At 50.0% G+C, this 14,142-nt stretch overlaps 4 protein-coding genes across 4 annotated transcripts; 3 read left to right on the top strand and 1 right to left on the bottom strand.

Annotated features, from left to right (window-relative positions):
• Nucleotides 1-1,192: 1,192 nt before the first annotated feature.
• B0J16DRAFT_344019 (uncharacterized protein) lies at nt 1,193-4,982 on the top strand. Its single transcript, XM_046128142.1, has 2 exons — nt 1,193-2,272; nt 2,337-4,982. Exons 1-2 carry the CDS (start codon nt 1,594-1,596, stop codon nt 4,712-4,714), a joined length of 3,057 nt encoding a protein of 1,018 aa, XP_045981070.1. The 5' UTR covers nt 1,193-1,593; the 3' UTR covers nt 4,715-4,982.
• Nucleotides 4,983-4,989: 7 nt separating this feature from the next.
• Nucleotides 4,990-6,456, top strand: B0J16DRAFT_150386 (Polymerase/histidinol phosphatase-like protein). The gene is made up of 3 exons (XM_046122045.1): nt 4,990-5,426; nt 5,482-6,024; nt 6,073-6,456. The coding sequence occupies exons 1-3, from the start codon at nt 5,265-5,267 to the stop codon at nt 6,295-6,297; spliced, it is 930 nt and encodes a 309-aa protein (XP_045981069.1). The 5' UTR covers nt 4,990-5,264; the 3' UTR covers nt 6,298-6,456.
• On the bottom strand, nt 6,344-10,362 carry B0J16DRAFT_150379 (uncharacterized protein). Its single transcript, XM_046122044.1, has 2 exons — nt 7,747-10,362; nt 6,344-7,698 (listed from the first exon to the last, which is right to left on the bottom strand). The coding sequence occupies exons 1-2, from the start codon at nt 10,111-10,113 to the stop codon at nt 6,616-6,618; spliced, it is 3,450 nt and encodes a 1,149-aa protein (XP_045981068.1). The 5' UTR covers nt 10,114-10,362; the 3' UTR covers nt 6,344-6,615.
• Nucleotides 10,363-12,446: 2,084 nt separating this feature from the next.
• On the top strand, nt 12,447-14,091 carry B0J16DRAFT_150360 (uncharacterized protein). Its single transcript, XM_046122043.1, has 4 exons — nt 12,447-13,092; nt 13,149-13,425; nt 13,478-13,584; nt 13,635-14,091. The coding sequence occupies exons 1-4, from the start codon at nt 12,762-12,764 to the stop codon at nt 13,964-13,966; spliced, it is 1,047 nt and encodes a 348-aa protein (XP_045981067.1). The 5' UTR covers nt 12,447-12,761; the 3' UTR covers nt 13,967-14,091.
• Nucleotides 14,092-14,142: the final 51 nt, after the last annotated feature.

Here is a 14,142-nt window from a genome sequence, read left to right as displayed (position 1 = left end):
CTGGGGGCTAAAGACAGGGGTTGATTATTAGTTCTGGGACACACTCGATACCTCTTATTGTCTCTTGTCTGTCTTGCCTTGAACTCAGACGCCAAATGCTTGTCGAATTGCAGATAAACATGAGTCGAGGCCACTCAAGCCCTTGTAACGTTTTGACATTTCACGGAGTATAACCCTGTCGAGTCACGTCCCGTGCGAGTGGACAGACTCGGAGAGTTTTCTTTTTTTCTTGTTCCCTTCTCCTTTATCCGTACTAACTTGATCAATACTAGCCAGGAACACAATCGCGTCCATCAGAGGCTATCCTGAAGCGTGGCGTTTGGGACTATTGAAGAGCTATTAATGGCAAACTGAGCGACATGTGAACTTGTTAAGTGGGAAAGAGAAAGAAAAAGGCAGTCAAGTGCCCAAGTCGAGTCTTGGCATGAAAATTTACATCCATCTAGAACGTGGAAGGACTCGGCAAAGCAATGTCTTGCCATCGTATTACAGTGTTGTAGTATGGAGGGCGGAGGAGCTAAATTAATTAGTAGAGTGCCTAGGTGGGTAACAGAAGAAATGTCCTCTAAGGCTTAGGCTACCAAAATAAAGAAGCCTAAATGCTTCTCTAAATCGTCAAGGGATGACTAAACTATTTCGTCTCTTATGATCTTGACGGTCAATTCTTCTGACACCCTGCGGAGTGCTCCAGGCCGGCAGACACGGGCCAAGTCAGGGTCAATTGTGTGATGTGATTCTCGTTCAAGATCCATCGCTAATTTGTGCAGATACCGTCGTTAGATCAGGTTACCACACGGTTATAACGGTGGACTATAGTCGATGGCGCTTGACTCAGTTGAAGGATGGTGATGCCGAGCTGAAGAGTAAGAGAGTGAGACAGAAGTGAGCGACCTGTGGAGAAATACCTTGTCATGTCTGTCAGCTTTCTTACAACCTTGCGTATCGCCAAATTGTTAATCATAGGGACAGCTGAGATTAGAGTCGCATTACTCCTCTTGTGCATGGCATGTTCATGCTATGTTTTCTGTTCCGAGTAGTATTGGTGGGGAGAAGGGGCTCTCTACTGTTGCTCAGGGGCTGATCGAGACTATAGACCCAGATCCATAGCACCAAAAATGCGGCGCTTAGGTTGGATGGAGATCAATATGGAAAATGCATTACTGTGGTAAAAAGCTTGTCATGTATTAAAGTGAAGAATTATGGATTCCATCTGGAGTCTACCTCCTACCTAAGTCTAGAGTGCCCGGTGTGGCGTGGGCCATCCATCCGATTTGGGACGACACCTTCCTGTACATTATTACTACACCAGTCTGACACCTGCACTTGACGTCCTTGACATTTGCTCCTTCCTTCTCTTTAGTTGATGTACAGTAACTCTTACTCTATTCTGCTTTGCATCGTCCATTCTCTATTCCAATCAAACCACACATTCTTTTACACAGTCACTCGTTTTATCATTGCATTCATCAACAGTTATCTACAGAGTACCTACTGTGGACAATGTCTCGAGGCCTTTGGCTATAACCGACCTGCTCTAATTGTCTCTGCCGCTTTTAATCTCCTAATCACTATTACTTGTCTTAGTGGCAAGACATGGCAGCACCATGGAATAGCATGGGTATCTATTCATCTGATGCCGATCACGACAAGATCGTCGTTGGGCCATACGATGATTCCAGGTATACGGCATCTTCATCTGGCTTCAGTTATGTCCGGCAACCTTCAACACAACCTTCAGACTCTACCTCCCGTTTAATTTCCCATCCTCTTCTCTCGCCGCCTGCTGCGAGGGTATCGCCTGGCCCTTCTAGCCCACGCAGTCCAACAAGTCCTCGAAGCTTTCAGTCTCTCAACAGTCCTTCCAGTCCTGGATTTCCACTCAGTCCTTTCTATCCTCCATCGCAAAGCAGCCAGTACCTTAATTCTCCCGTCAGCGATGGATTCAACCAGGGCCATATGTCGGGTGCGACTGACCCGCGGTTCTCGACCAAACCCTCCTACATGATGGATACGGTCCTGGAGACACCATACTTCGACACTCCACCTCGCACTCCAGGTGATACCAGCTTTCGAAGCACTGATGTCCTGGAACCGACTGAGATCCCGATCAACAATGGATGGAGGCCATGGTGGTTACGTCGAAGAGTTACCAGCATCTTCATTGGTGCATCAATAATGTTGGCTGTAATTGGCGAGGTGGTAATGTGGTGGCTCACTCAAAACGATATTGATAGCAGCCTCAAGGGTCTTTGGACTTTTGGACCCGTTGTAGGTAAGTGATCGCTAATGTGTGGTTGCAATCTTCCTTTGTGTAAGTGCTCACATGTATATCAAAGTTGTTTCTATCATGGCTATGCTATGGGCGCGAGTCGAAGCTCAAGCATTGCTATATACACCTTGGATTGTTCTCGATGGAAAGCCGACGACTGTGGAAGAAACTCGCCGCAAACAAGGCCACCGGACTGTTCTACTCGATTATCCTAGCCTCGGGAGTTTCCAAGCACTCACAACAGCATTCCAAAACCGCCACCACCTGGTTGTCGCATCCATCGTTATCAAGTTTCTCCTCCGTGCTCAGATCGTTCTCTCGACAGCTGTCTTTCACGCCGAAATCCATGTCGATGGCAGTTCGCTACTCCGCGCTCGCTTGGGTACCCTCCACGCTATGGCTGGCACCTTTCTCATCATCTCTGGCGCTCTACTTCCAATGCTGTATCATGCTCCCTCGGCCCGAGGAATCGCACCACGAGATCCCACCTCTCCGGCTGGAACTGCGACACTTCTAGCAAGCAGCCATCAATTTCTCACCCGCCTATCAGGTACTGGACACGCCGACATGGAGACGGTTGCCGCCAGGCTTGCAAGTTCATGGTACACAACAGAACTCACACAGCCTGGACGCCGACCGGAAGAAATGTTCCAGTTGAGGCAACATGGTGGAGGCAGCGGCCCTCTCTGTATGAACCCTCCCAATGTATCACCAGAGGCAACTGCGACGTACCAACCATGGACTCAGAGCACTCGTACCAAGATCATGGGTATTGCTGTGTCTGTCATGTTAATTGCTGGAATTTGCGTGCTGTTTGGTCTAAAGGGCGATGGCGATGGCCTGGAAGTTGATGACGGTATTTTTATCGTCTGGACATGCGTACCTGCCATCATCTTCGCTGCTGTCGCTGTATTCTGGACTCGAATCGATATCGATAATCGACGTCTAGCTCCGTTTTTGAAACTCACAACTGTCAAGCATCGTTTTCAGGAGTCTCTGGGATTGTCATACATGAACGAGTTTGGCCTTCATACGGCTGGCAAGGCCATGAAGAACCAGGATTGGGCAGTTTTCCTTGCAAAATGCACAGCGATGCTCGGTTGGTTAATGCCAATTTTTACTGCAGGACTGTTTGCTGTTTCTCAGGTTGCACAAACGGCAAACCTTGAGCTTCGACCTGAGACAAAGTTTGCCTCTACAAGCAAGTCACTGAGTGCCGCCATTGGCAGCGACATCATTGACCAGGTCCTTATACAAGAGACACCCAAGTACCCGAGATGGACTTGGGAAGACGTGGCCCTTCCAGAGGTTTCCCTAGTGGACCATCCCAGCGAGTGGCCACTTCCAAACACCGAGCTTGTGGCTAAGATCTCTGGCCTCAAGAGTAAACTCAAATGCGAGACCGTATCTCTTGAAGGGGGCGAAGGCGCAGACTGGCAATGCGTCCCTTTTGGTGGATCGAAGAAGAAACCTATATGCGGCGCGGACCAATCTCGCACTGCACTCGTCGCTTCCTCATGCCCACAGCTTTCTTCGTCGTACTCGATCAACTATGTTTGGGGAAGCTGTGCTAGTGATGGCTTCATATCCGTAATGATGTGCAACGAATCACTTGTTGAGGTTGACGTTCAAACGACGTTCCGCACTGAGGATTTGTATATCAACACGAACGAGATTCCTATCACGAACGCATCAAGCGAGCAGCCGTCAGATGTCAAGGCAGATACCACAAGCGCTTATGCGGCACTTGATGGCATTGGCGCCAATGACAAAAAGTTTAATGGACTGGACGGCTTCTTTCGTACTTTGGTCCTTTCAAGGCTGTCAACTACTTTGGAGCGCATAGTGATGCCCGAGAGACAAAATTCCGTTTCTCAGGCAATCCGCCAAATGCATGGGATACTCGCTGCGCAAGCTATTAACAGTGAGTTGATACGGCGCCCCCTGGCTAGGAAGCTGCGTGTTCGTGATGATTCTCAACCAATCATCCCGGCACATGTCGACTATGTTATCCCACGTTTGACGCAAGGCAGTATGCAGACATTTGTTCTAATTGGCCTACTTGCATTCACGCTTTTGTTCGGCCTATTATCCCTTCGCACGGCATCTCGTGGTACACTCCCAAAGAGTCCCGGAAGCATCGCCGCTCAAGCAAGTCTCCTTGCGGACTCGTCCTTGTGGTGGCGCCTCCCAGACGGTGCGGAATGGATGGAAGACGATGACTTGGCGCGATGCTTACGCCGAAAAACCTTCCACCTTGGATGGAGCAGAGGACCTACAGGCAACCAAACTTATGGCATCTACATCGTGCAAGATGAAGGAAAAGCCGCGAGGCCAACCGGCGTATCGCAGACGACTACCGACAACAGCGGAGAAGTAGGGGACGTCCGATATATCAGCATGGCGCCTGGCCTCTACTCATACGGGGATATCAAATCATATTAAAAGAGGAAAACAAACTCCTGTACTGTCTTATATTGCATTGCATTGTCGCATTTTGGTTCGCATGGCGTTGGAAAGAAAGCGATTTGATCTATTTGGTATTATGAACTTGCTATATATATCCAGGGAACCTATCAGAGGTGAATACTGCTGTGCACTTGTCATTGAATAATGTTTCAGATATAATCTCAAACATATCTTTTTATTTCTTCTATCATCATAGCCAAGAAACAAGGCTTTTGGAATAAAACAAGTTAGAAATGTGGAGACTATGAAGACTACGTGATTACCAACGAACTAAGCCAACAAACCTATCTACTAAGTTTAGAGCCATACTACCCAGTAAGTTTCAACTTAAGTTTGATGAGCCTTTAAGCTGTAACGATCTCATGCAAGTGAACCACTCGGCTGGTTCAAACCTCGGCATATTTCATAGTTACAAACTGTCACCTGAGGACCAAGTTTCTCATTCTTTCTCTTATAAACCTGCTTCTACCCAACCCCGCCGGGTAAGAAGGAAACAGTGATCTGCACTACACCAATATCAGCAGCAATGGCGTTTACAATGCACTCCCATTCGGGCGAGTTCTGCCCTGGCCATGCCAAAGACCAACTCGAGGAGATTGTAAAACATGCAATTTCCGTTGGCTACAAAACCATTGGTTTCACAGAGCACATGCCTAGGTATGACCTACGGGATCTGTATCCTGAAGAGGTATCTATCAATCATTCAATTGATCTTTGATGGCAGAAATCTCATATCGTCTTAGCTCGACGACCCTCAGGCTGCCCTGGAGGCCCTCCCACCACGTCATGAGTCCTATCTTGTTGAGGCACAGCGTCTACAGCGCGACTACGCCTCGCAGATTCACATTCTCATCGGATTCGAAGCCGAATTTATCCGTCCTAGCTGCGCAATGCATGTTCGCAAGCTAGCAGATCATCCTATCGTTGACTACTTCATTGGTTCAGTGCACTACGTTCACCACACGCCGATTGACTATTCGAAAGAGATGTTCCTGACTGCTCAGAGCAAAAGCACACAGGGAACAGAAGAGTCGCTTTATGAAGATTACTACGATCTTCAGTATGAGATGCTCACTGAGCTTAAGCCGCGTGTAGTGGGACATTTCGATCTCATTAGGCTGATGAGTGAGGATCCTGACAGGGATGTCAGGCAGTGGAAGGGTGTTTGGGAGCGCGTGTTACGAAATCTGACGCTTGCGAAGGAACAGGATGGTTGGCTTGAGGTGAACAGTGCTGCACTTCGAAAAGGCCTTGCAGAGCCATATCCTGGAAGGATTATTGCCGAGGTACGTCAACCCCATATCTTAGCACAAACTTATTCTAACTTGTTATAGGAATGGATCAAGATGGGCGGCAAGTTCACTTTCTCAGACGACAGTCATGGTATTGCTCAAGTGGCTACCAACTACGCTCGCACAGTCACCTATCTCGAAAGTCTGGGCATCAAGGAGGTATGGACTCTCAAACGGTCGACTCATCCCGGCATTGAGGGCTCGCAGAGAGCAACTGTCGAGGAAGTCAGCGTGCCTCTTAGTGAGTTCCGCGAGAACTTCCCATAGGGGACGAATGCTACGACAATGGTTTCAGGTTTATAGACGGCCATAAAGTCATAGATTAAACAAAGCTAGAACTATAGAGCGACGGTAGAGCTCGGATGTGGAAAGAAAAAGGGTATCGTGAGGAAGACTACATATCCAGCGATGGATAAGGCTGCGAAAGCATTGAGTTCTATACAGGAAAAGGGAAACTTGACAGTAATGTGTGGGTATCGACTGAGTTGTATTTTACCTTCCAAAACAGTGCTGTGACAGATAAGACTGCTAGCTCTCTGTATCCTGGAAAACAAAAGCATAGAAAAAAGAAATTCAGCGTCGTGTCTAGTGCTGAGGTGTCTCGGAAATTTCCTCGATAGAGTGAGGGACGTCGGACTCCTGCTTGACCCTTGGCTCTGCAGTCTCAGTGGATGCGCCTTGTGCTGGCTGTCCTGGGCGAGGCGCAAAGGGGATTCCAGAAGAAGTGTACTGGAAGAGATTGTTCTTCTTGACTGGACTGGGTGTCGCAGCAGGTGTTTGTGTAGAAGGAGTTGGTACGTTAGGTGGAAGCCATTTCAATGGTTCGCTCTGCACGATGGGCTTGGGCGCGGGGCCTTGGGGCTCATAAGGGATAAAGACATCGTCTGAGTCTACGCTAGGATGGACAGAAACTGAGGGGATAGAAGGCGAGCTTAGTGGAGGCGACGCCACCTGAGACACATGCGCGACAGACTGAAAAGGGGCTTGTTCTTGTGAAGGAGATGCAACGCTGCTCGAGGGGGTAGCGGCGGGTGGTGTAGAGTCGGTTGGTAGTGAGTGTGTAGGAGAAATATTGCGAGCCTCAGTAGAGACGACGACCGTGTCTGGATCATCAGACTTGGTTTCTGATGGGTGCTGGGCAATAGAGGATGTCTCGATAGGCTTGGCTGGGCTAGTAGCAGTGGCATTGTCTTTAGCCTTTTCAGCCTCAAGGCGAGCACGTTCTTTAGCATCTTTTTGGGTCTTGGTGATCAAGTTGATACGGATCTTCCTCATACCCGAAGTGATGCTGTCGACGCCATCGCCAGCTGCACCATCTTTCGGAGCTTGATCTGGCGACTTGGCTTTCTGAGCTGCCGCAGAAGGTCGTGAGGAACCAGCTGCTGTGGTGGCTTTTTTGGTGGCTCGAGGTGCTTTGGGTGCAGGCTCTTTACGAGGGGCTGTGGAAGTCCGCGTCTTTTTGACTGGTAAGGTACTGCTTGGGGCCTCCTTTGTGGCGACAGGCGAGTTGGGAACCGTTTGGGCATATTCAGGAGCCTCAGGCAGGACTGACTCAGGGCTGGAAGGTAGTCGTGTGAGGGACATAGGGATCTCACTAAGTCGCCTACTAGACCTCCTCACTCCTGGCTCATCACTGTTGGTTCGTGAGGGAACGCCGCGAGCCACCGCCTTGATAGAAATTAGCCTTGATCTCTCGGGTGATAGTATACGACTTACCTTTTCGGAAGCGACGGTAGTGGCGCCCATCGTCCTTCTGCGACCTTTGGACGCCTTGTCGGCGGTTGGCTCAGGGGCCGGTGCTGGCTTAGCTCGTCTCTCGCGCAGAGACATACGGGATGTTGGACGAGAAACTGGGGCAGGCTCAGGCGGAGGGTAGAGGTCGACCCCCATCAATATAGACTGTCGATCGCGTCTGGCCCGGCTTGCCTCTGCATTCAGCTCCTCGGGTTTGCAGCTGCCAGTTTGCCGTGTAGAAGGAATGAGAAGTTTGCTCAACTCATGAGTCGCAACCGCCCAGGGGACTTCTGGTGGCGGCGGCGAAGGAGGCCTAGGCATGGCCGAGCCCAGCTTAGACAGACTACGCTGCATCTTCATAGGGTCAGAGGACTTAGCAGTTGACGCCTGTGTCGGAGCAAAGTAGGATGGAAGCGTAACATATTGCGGGTATTTTGAGGCGGCAGCACTTGGATCGCCCATGAGAACTTCGAGTTCTTCCAAATTCGAGGTCGACCACCATGACGGGTCGTAAGCATGTATAGAATCCAATGGTGGCTTCTGCTCTGGTGTCTCAGCCTTCTCTGCCATCTCGACGCCTAAGCGGCTGGAGTTGCCCGATGATTGTTCGCTTGTCTGGTCGCCAGCTAGTCCACTGAGATGGCTCATGATGCCGGAACAAAGAGCTCGATCACTGTAGCCACCTTCCAACACGCTAATGACCCGGCCGTCGACATGGAGACCTTCTTCAGCTGCTAGTTTGATAACATCTTGAGCAATGCGGGCGTAGAATTCCGTCGGCACGTTGACCTTGTGGCGTTGCATGCCCTCACCCTCCCACTCGCTGGCGTCAAAACCAGCAGACAAGAAGATTGCAGCCTTTGGTGGCATCTTCGAATCCCTCAACCGTTCCGCCTGGTTCCTGAGGTAGTTCCTCACCTTGTCCAACAGAACGGTATATCTTGTCTCATAGAGTTTCCAAAACTCCTCTTCTGACTTCCACGGTTCGAGATGGACGTTCCAGACCGTTTGTCCGTGCGCATTGTCGATGCAGATACTGGCGCTCCTAACCTTTTCTTCATCGCCCATTTCACACGGATACGAGTTGATATCGTGTAAGCTGAAGTAACCGATTGACGACTTCTTCCAAGCCGCTGCATTCTTGGCGGCGTTATTTCCTCGAGAATTGTGCTGCCAAGTGATAGCCTGAGATCCGTCGCCGTGATGAAGATCAAAATCGATAATGGCAGCATGGGTAAGGTCGTGCTCCAGAGCTGCGTGCATGATACCAACATGAACATTATTGACCCAACAAAACCCAGAAGGATAAGAGTCGGAACAATGATGACCTGGGGGTCGTACACCCACGAATGCACGGCGCGGACCCGAACCAAAAACAGTATCAATGGCTTCACAGACAGCTCCTAAGGCGCCTTCCATGGCATTCAGAGACTCTGAGCAGAGGTACAGGTCTCCTTCGTGGAGTTTCTCAGGAGGCTTATCGGATCCTCTGTTTAGTTCTGGTCTTTGGAGCTCCTTTCCTCCCATCGCAAGCTTCGATTCGGCCGCTTCGCACATCATCTTGAGTTCCTCCATCCATTTTGTCCCATGCACATTGGTCACGGCTGGCGAAAGAAGAGAAAGACTGCGGTCTGTCTTGTGTATCCGGAAAGGGATTCCTTGAAGATGTTCGGCTTCCCTTCCTGGGTGAAGTGGATATTCACCTTCGCAGTGCCTACCACCTAGGCGCACATAGGCTGCAGAAATACCTAACACCGCAGCTCTTATCCGTTCCGGTCTTTCAACAATCATACTAAGAGCAGCACGAGAAGCTCGAGGTCGAGAAAAACGGTGACCATAAACAGCATCGTTCAAGACGACAACCATTTGGGTTGAGCGGGTAGCGATCGAGCCATGATGCACTCGCAGCTCGGAATTCAGGTTGCTGTGAGCAATGGAACGGGCGGTTGGTCGAATCTTTTCTTTATATGGCGACTTGGCTTGAGTCGGTGACATGAGATGCGCCACACTAGAACGTCTCGAAGTTGAACCGGGCCCCATTCCATTAGATGAACGCATCGAGTTCATAGAAGCTTTCCGTAGGAGGGTAGGCGTGCTCAAAGAAGGTTCCTGGGAGGAGCTACGTGATGGTGCTCGAGAGTTTGGTGCCGGTGACTGCGAAGTACGACGGCCCGATGGACGGAAGGGTGAAGCTGGTTCGGAGACAAGGCGGGACGGAGCTCGGCCGGGTGAAGTGGAGATGCTGAGCTGGTTCAACGACTGTGACAACTCATCATGCTCGGGTTGTCTGAGGCTCCGCGTAGAAGACTGCCGCCGAAGCGACAGCGAAGGGCGGGATGACGATGCCATGAGGCCGGGTATCTGATTGGTATCGTACAGTAGTCAGATCCAGAAGGAATATCGACAACCTCGAACAAGACAAGCCCAGACCACCAGCAGCACTGTATTAGTAGCGGGGTATTGACCGGTAGTCCACTTGACTTGACTGAGACGCAAAGAGCCAAGTCGCAGCCAAATGGCCTAACTCAACCTCTAATCGCCTTTGGAATAGCTCCGTTTCTGGTTCCGTTGCTGTTTTGACTTTATCTTTTTCTGTCAATGATCGAGATGTCGGTGACCTCTTGCCCCTGTTTGGGTAGACTAGAGATTAGATCAGGCGCGTCTGGAGAAACGCGTTAGGTCACGTGTTTGCAGTTATGACGCTTTTTTTATGTTTTGGAGATTGCCTGATTGGGATCACTCAAGTAAATAACATAAGTCGACTCCAAGTTGAAATCTTGAGCAGTCAGAAGTTATTTTATAAGTAATCTCCTATTCGCAGAAATGATCTTTATACTTTGGTGGCCGTATGAAGAATAGTTCTCCCCTTTATTGTTCGCTTACAATATCGAGGACATTACAGATACAATACATCTGTATATTCTATCCATACTGCGTACAGAGCACTGTACATAAACAATGCCCTAGTCTAGCTGCCGGTTCCCGTCGGGAGGGCACCGTGGGATTTATTATCTTGTTGACGATAGATTAACTGGAGATCTGGATCAAACAAACCTTGCTATTAATATACTTAATGACCTGCCAAATCATTCCTACCCTTGTCTTTTCAACATTGAGTCATGAATACGAAGAGAGACAAACTCATAGAAACTATCTATGCACTCATTGGATGATTTGTGCAGTCTAGAATCAGAGCTGAAAACCATCATTGTGCACCATGTAGTATCTATCGCCAAAGATAGCAGCAACCTTGGCGAAGCAATCAACGAAACGTTGGACTCTCACTCACCGCTAGCGAGAACTGGTTCTTTCCACTTTTGCTTGTGCCTTTCATTTCTTCTTCAATCATGGTCCCTGGCTCAAGCTTGTGGTGGCCCTCGACAACTGGAACTGGCTCTTTACCCCTCGCATTTGCCCTGTTCTGTTTTGAGGTCCCCTGATATTTCATCCCATTCCCACTAAGGAATGGCTAGACTTTATGCCCCATGTAACCGAGACATCCTTGATCCACTGTGGGCAGTCCTTGTCTCTGTCGCTAGGCTGATTGATGGACCTAACATGACTTCGTTTCCGCGAAGTCGGGCGTTTGAAGATGCGGGACTAAAGGTAACAATGGACGGCTGATGCGGGTGAAGCAACCACTTTTCGTCATGTCTTAACCGAGTATTTCGGGTCATGTCTGAGATGGAAGAAAGCCGACTCATTGCCGTACCGTAGGTAATTTAAATTAGTGGCGTAGAACAAGAAGCCTTCTCTGACGGCACTTTTCTACATCCGCATTGGTTGCTGGTACAGAGCCAAAATGAGCGCTCGACTCGTCTAGTTAGCGGATGAGCCTAAACAAACTTTCTTACCTTGCATCACAGACAGGGCTGAGTGATTCACGAGGTCTTGTAGACTTGTACATCCATACCAGCTCAGCGACAGTGGAATTTCCTTGCTGGGTCCATGCTATGCGTTGGCATGAAAGTGATCCTTTGACCTTTGTCCGCCGAAGCAAGGCAAGGCAAGGCCGATCTGCTCTGCAATTACTGAGCGATATTCCGACTAGAGATGCCGTCGTTCAAAGTGCAATCTCCTCATCGGCAGGGGCAGCCATTGATCTGTCCAACAATAATCTTCAGAAAACGCCAAACATGCTGTGCGATGCGCCCCCATGGCCCCTTACACATATCGGGCACAACACTAGAGAATCTAAACCCTTGATTTGCCAAGACACGAGTTTGTTACAGTACTGTACTACTGAATTTACATACATACGTCTGCCCAGACAATGCAAGCGGAAAACGGCAAAACTCATTTCTTCAATGATCCATCACTCGCACCTTCAGTCTTCTTGGCTGGGGTCTTTCGCCGGGACCACCTGAAGTCTTTGCAGAGCCTTGTTCAGCTTTGTACCTTAGCTTAGAGAGACAGTAACCTTTTCGTCCCACAACCATCGCCTCCCACTAATGCAGGACACCCCTGCTTGGCACCTGGTCATCGTGGACTCCCGTTGCAACTCTGTCTAAGAAGCCAAGAGGCGTCTCCAACGTTACCACCAGATTTCTGCGTGCAATTCACTACATGTGCCTAGTTGCTTCTCAGCCGCACCATGTCGCATATGCCAATTGGTTCATTTGGCCCCAAGAGACCTGGGGTTATGCCTCGTGGCTGCTTGATGCCCGGAGCTAACTCGATAACCTGACCGCAAGCTTCCTAGCGTTATGTGTCTGTCTGTCTCTGCGTTTGTTCATTGCTCGATCAAGCGAAGTGATTGACCGACCCTGGAAGAGGAGCTCAGCTCAACTCAGGTCGGGCTTCGTGAATAAATTCCCGACTGTCGGCCCTTCACCCCCCCGGAGATTGTTTCTGGGGAATTTGGCTCTTCCGTTCACGTCCTTTGTCTGTATAAGTGATTGTCTTCTTGTTTCGATTCAACCCTGACCTGACATAACTTCGTCCTAAGACATTCGAATTCCAACCACTCCACAAATTTCGAATATCCGATACTCACAATGAAGACCGCTGTTCTCTCTGTCCTAGCCAGCGGTGCCGCTGCTCAGGTTACCCTGGGCTCTTTGGGTGCGCTGGGCCTCGGCCCTGGACTCTTCCAGAACGCTGCCATCAACCCCAGCGATCCTGAATACGCAACCTGCCAGGACGCTGTCTCACTCGTTCAGAAATGTGTTTCCTCTGCTGGTGGTTTGGACGCTGCCCCCACTGCTGACGCTGATGCCCTCGTCGCCTGCGCTTGCTGTGACGGCAGCGAGAACGCCGCTCCTCTGTACTCAGTCTGCTCCAACTACCTCGAGGATGAGGCCCCCGAGAACACCTCTCAATACCAAGGTGAGTTTCTCCTATAAACAATTCTTTCTCGGGTTATGCTAATATCATCTCCCCAGCTTATGGCACTCTGTACAGCGCCTGCAAAATCGGTGGCGCCAAATGTACTGGTGGCAGTGGCAGTGGCAGTGGTAGCGGCGGCAGTGCTTCAAGCCGTCCTACAGCAACGGTTGGCGATAGCGATGATGACCGCTCAACCATCACCACCCAGACTAGCCCTGCTCTGCAGACATACGCTTCGGCCTGTGTAGACATGCTCGATATCTTCACCTCTTGCACAGCCCAGGACCGTGATTTCACAAAGCTTCCCTTCAAGGAGCAAGCCGAGTGCTACTGGTAAGATCTGGAGATAATACACGGATGATCATTGATGCTGACTTGTTGCAAGCTGTCGAGGCTCCGGTAACGAACTCACCTGGACCGATGCCATGGACAAGCATGCTCAGACCTGTGCTGACTGGGCACGCACTGGCGAGCCCAAGACCGCCTACTCAGGTATGTTTCCTACTTTCAACCACTCAGGGCCAGAACTGACTCTACGACAGTCGCCAAGACCTTTGCTACCTTCTGCGAGCGCTTCTCCAACGTTTGCGAATTTGCTGGGGCCAAGACTCAAGCATCCGATTCTGAGGCCACCGAGGCTACAGCTACCGAAAGCTCCAGCTCCCGCCAGACCGATGCTTCCAGTGATGACAGTGATGACAGTGATAACAATGACAACAACGATAACGATGCCGCCAGCAGCAGGGTCGGTCCTGTCACCGTTACTGTCGATGCTCAGCCTAGTCAGACCGATGCCGGCAGTGATGCCACTTCTGCTCGCGCTGGCGTTGGTGCCATCTTGGCTGCCTTTGCTGCTCTGGCAATTGCTCTATAGATGTAGCAATGCCACAATAGAATTGAAGAGCGATGGAGTTAATCAATGTATTCGTTTCGAGAAGACGTGTTGGTTCTAACGACTTATCCGGAATGTTGAATGAGACACCGCGGGGTAATGCAGGGACGATGCGCAGTCTTCTCAAAATCCTTATTAGCACGTGCGTGAGCGACCAC

Source organism: Fusarium flagelliforme (assembly GCF_020744385.1).
Source record: "Fusarium flagelliforme strain FIESC 12 MPI-CAGE-AA-0113 chromosome Unknown B0J16scaffold_5, whole genome shotgun sequence".
NCBI classification, from domain to species: Eukaryota; Fungi; Ascomycota; class Sordariomycetes; order Hypocreales; family Nectriaceae; genus Fusarium; species Fusarium flagelliforme.
The sequence above is the reverse complement of the archived record's forward strand: the minus strand, read 5'-3'. Positions and strand labels throughout refer to the sequence as shown.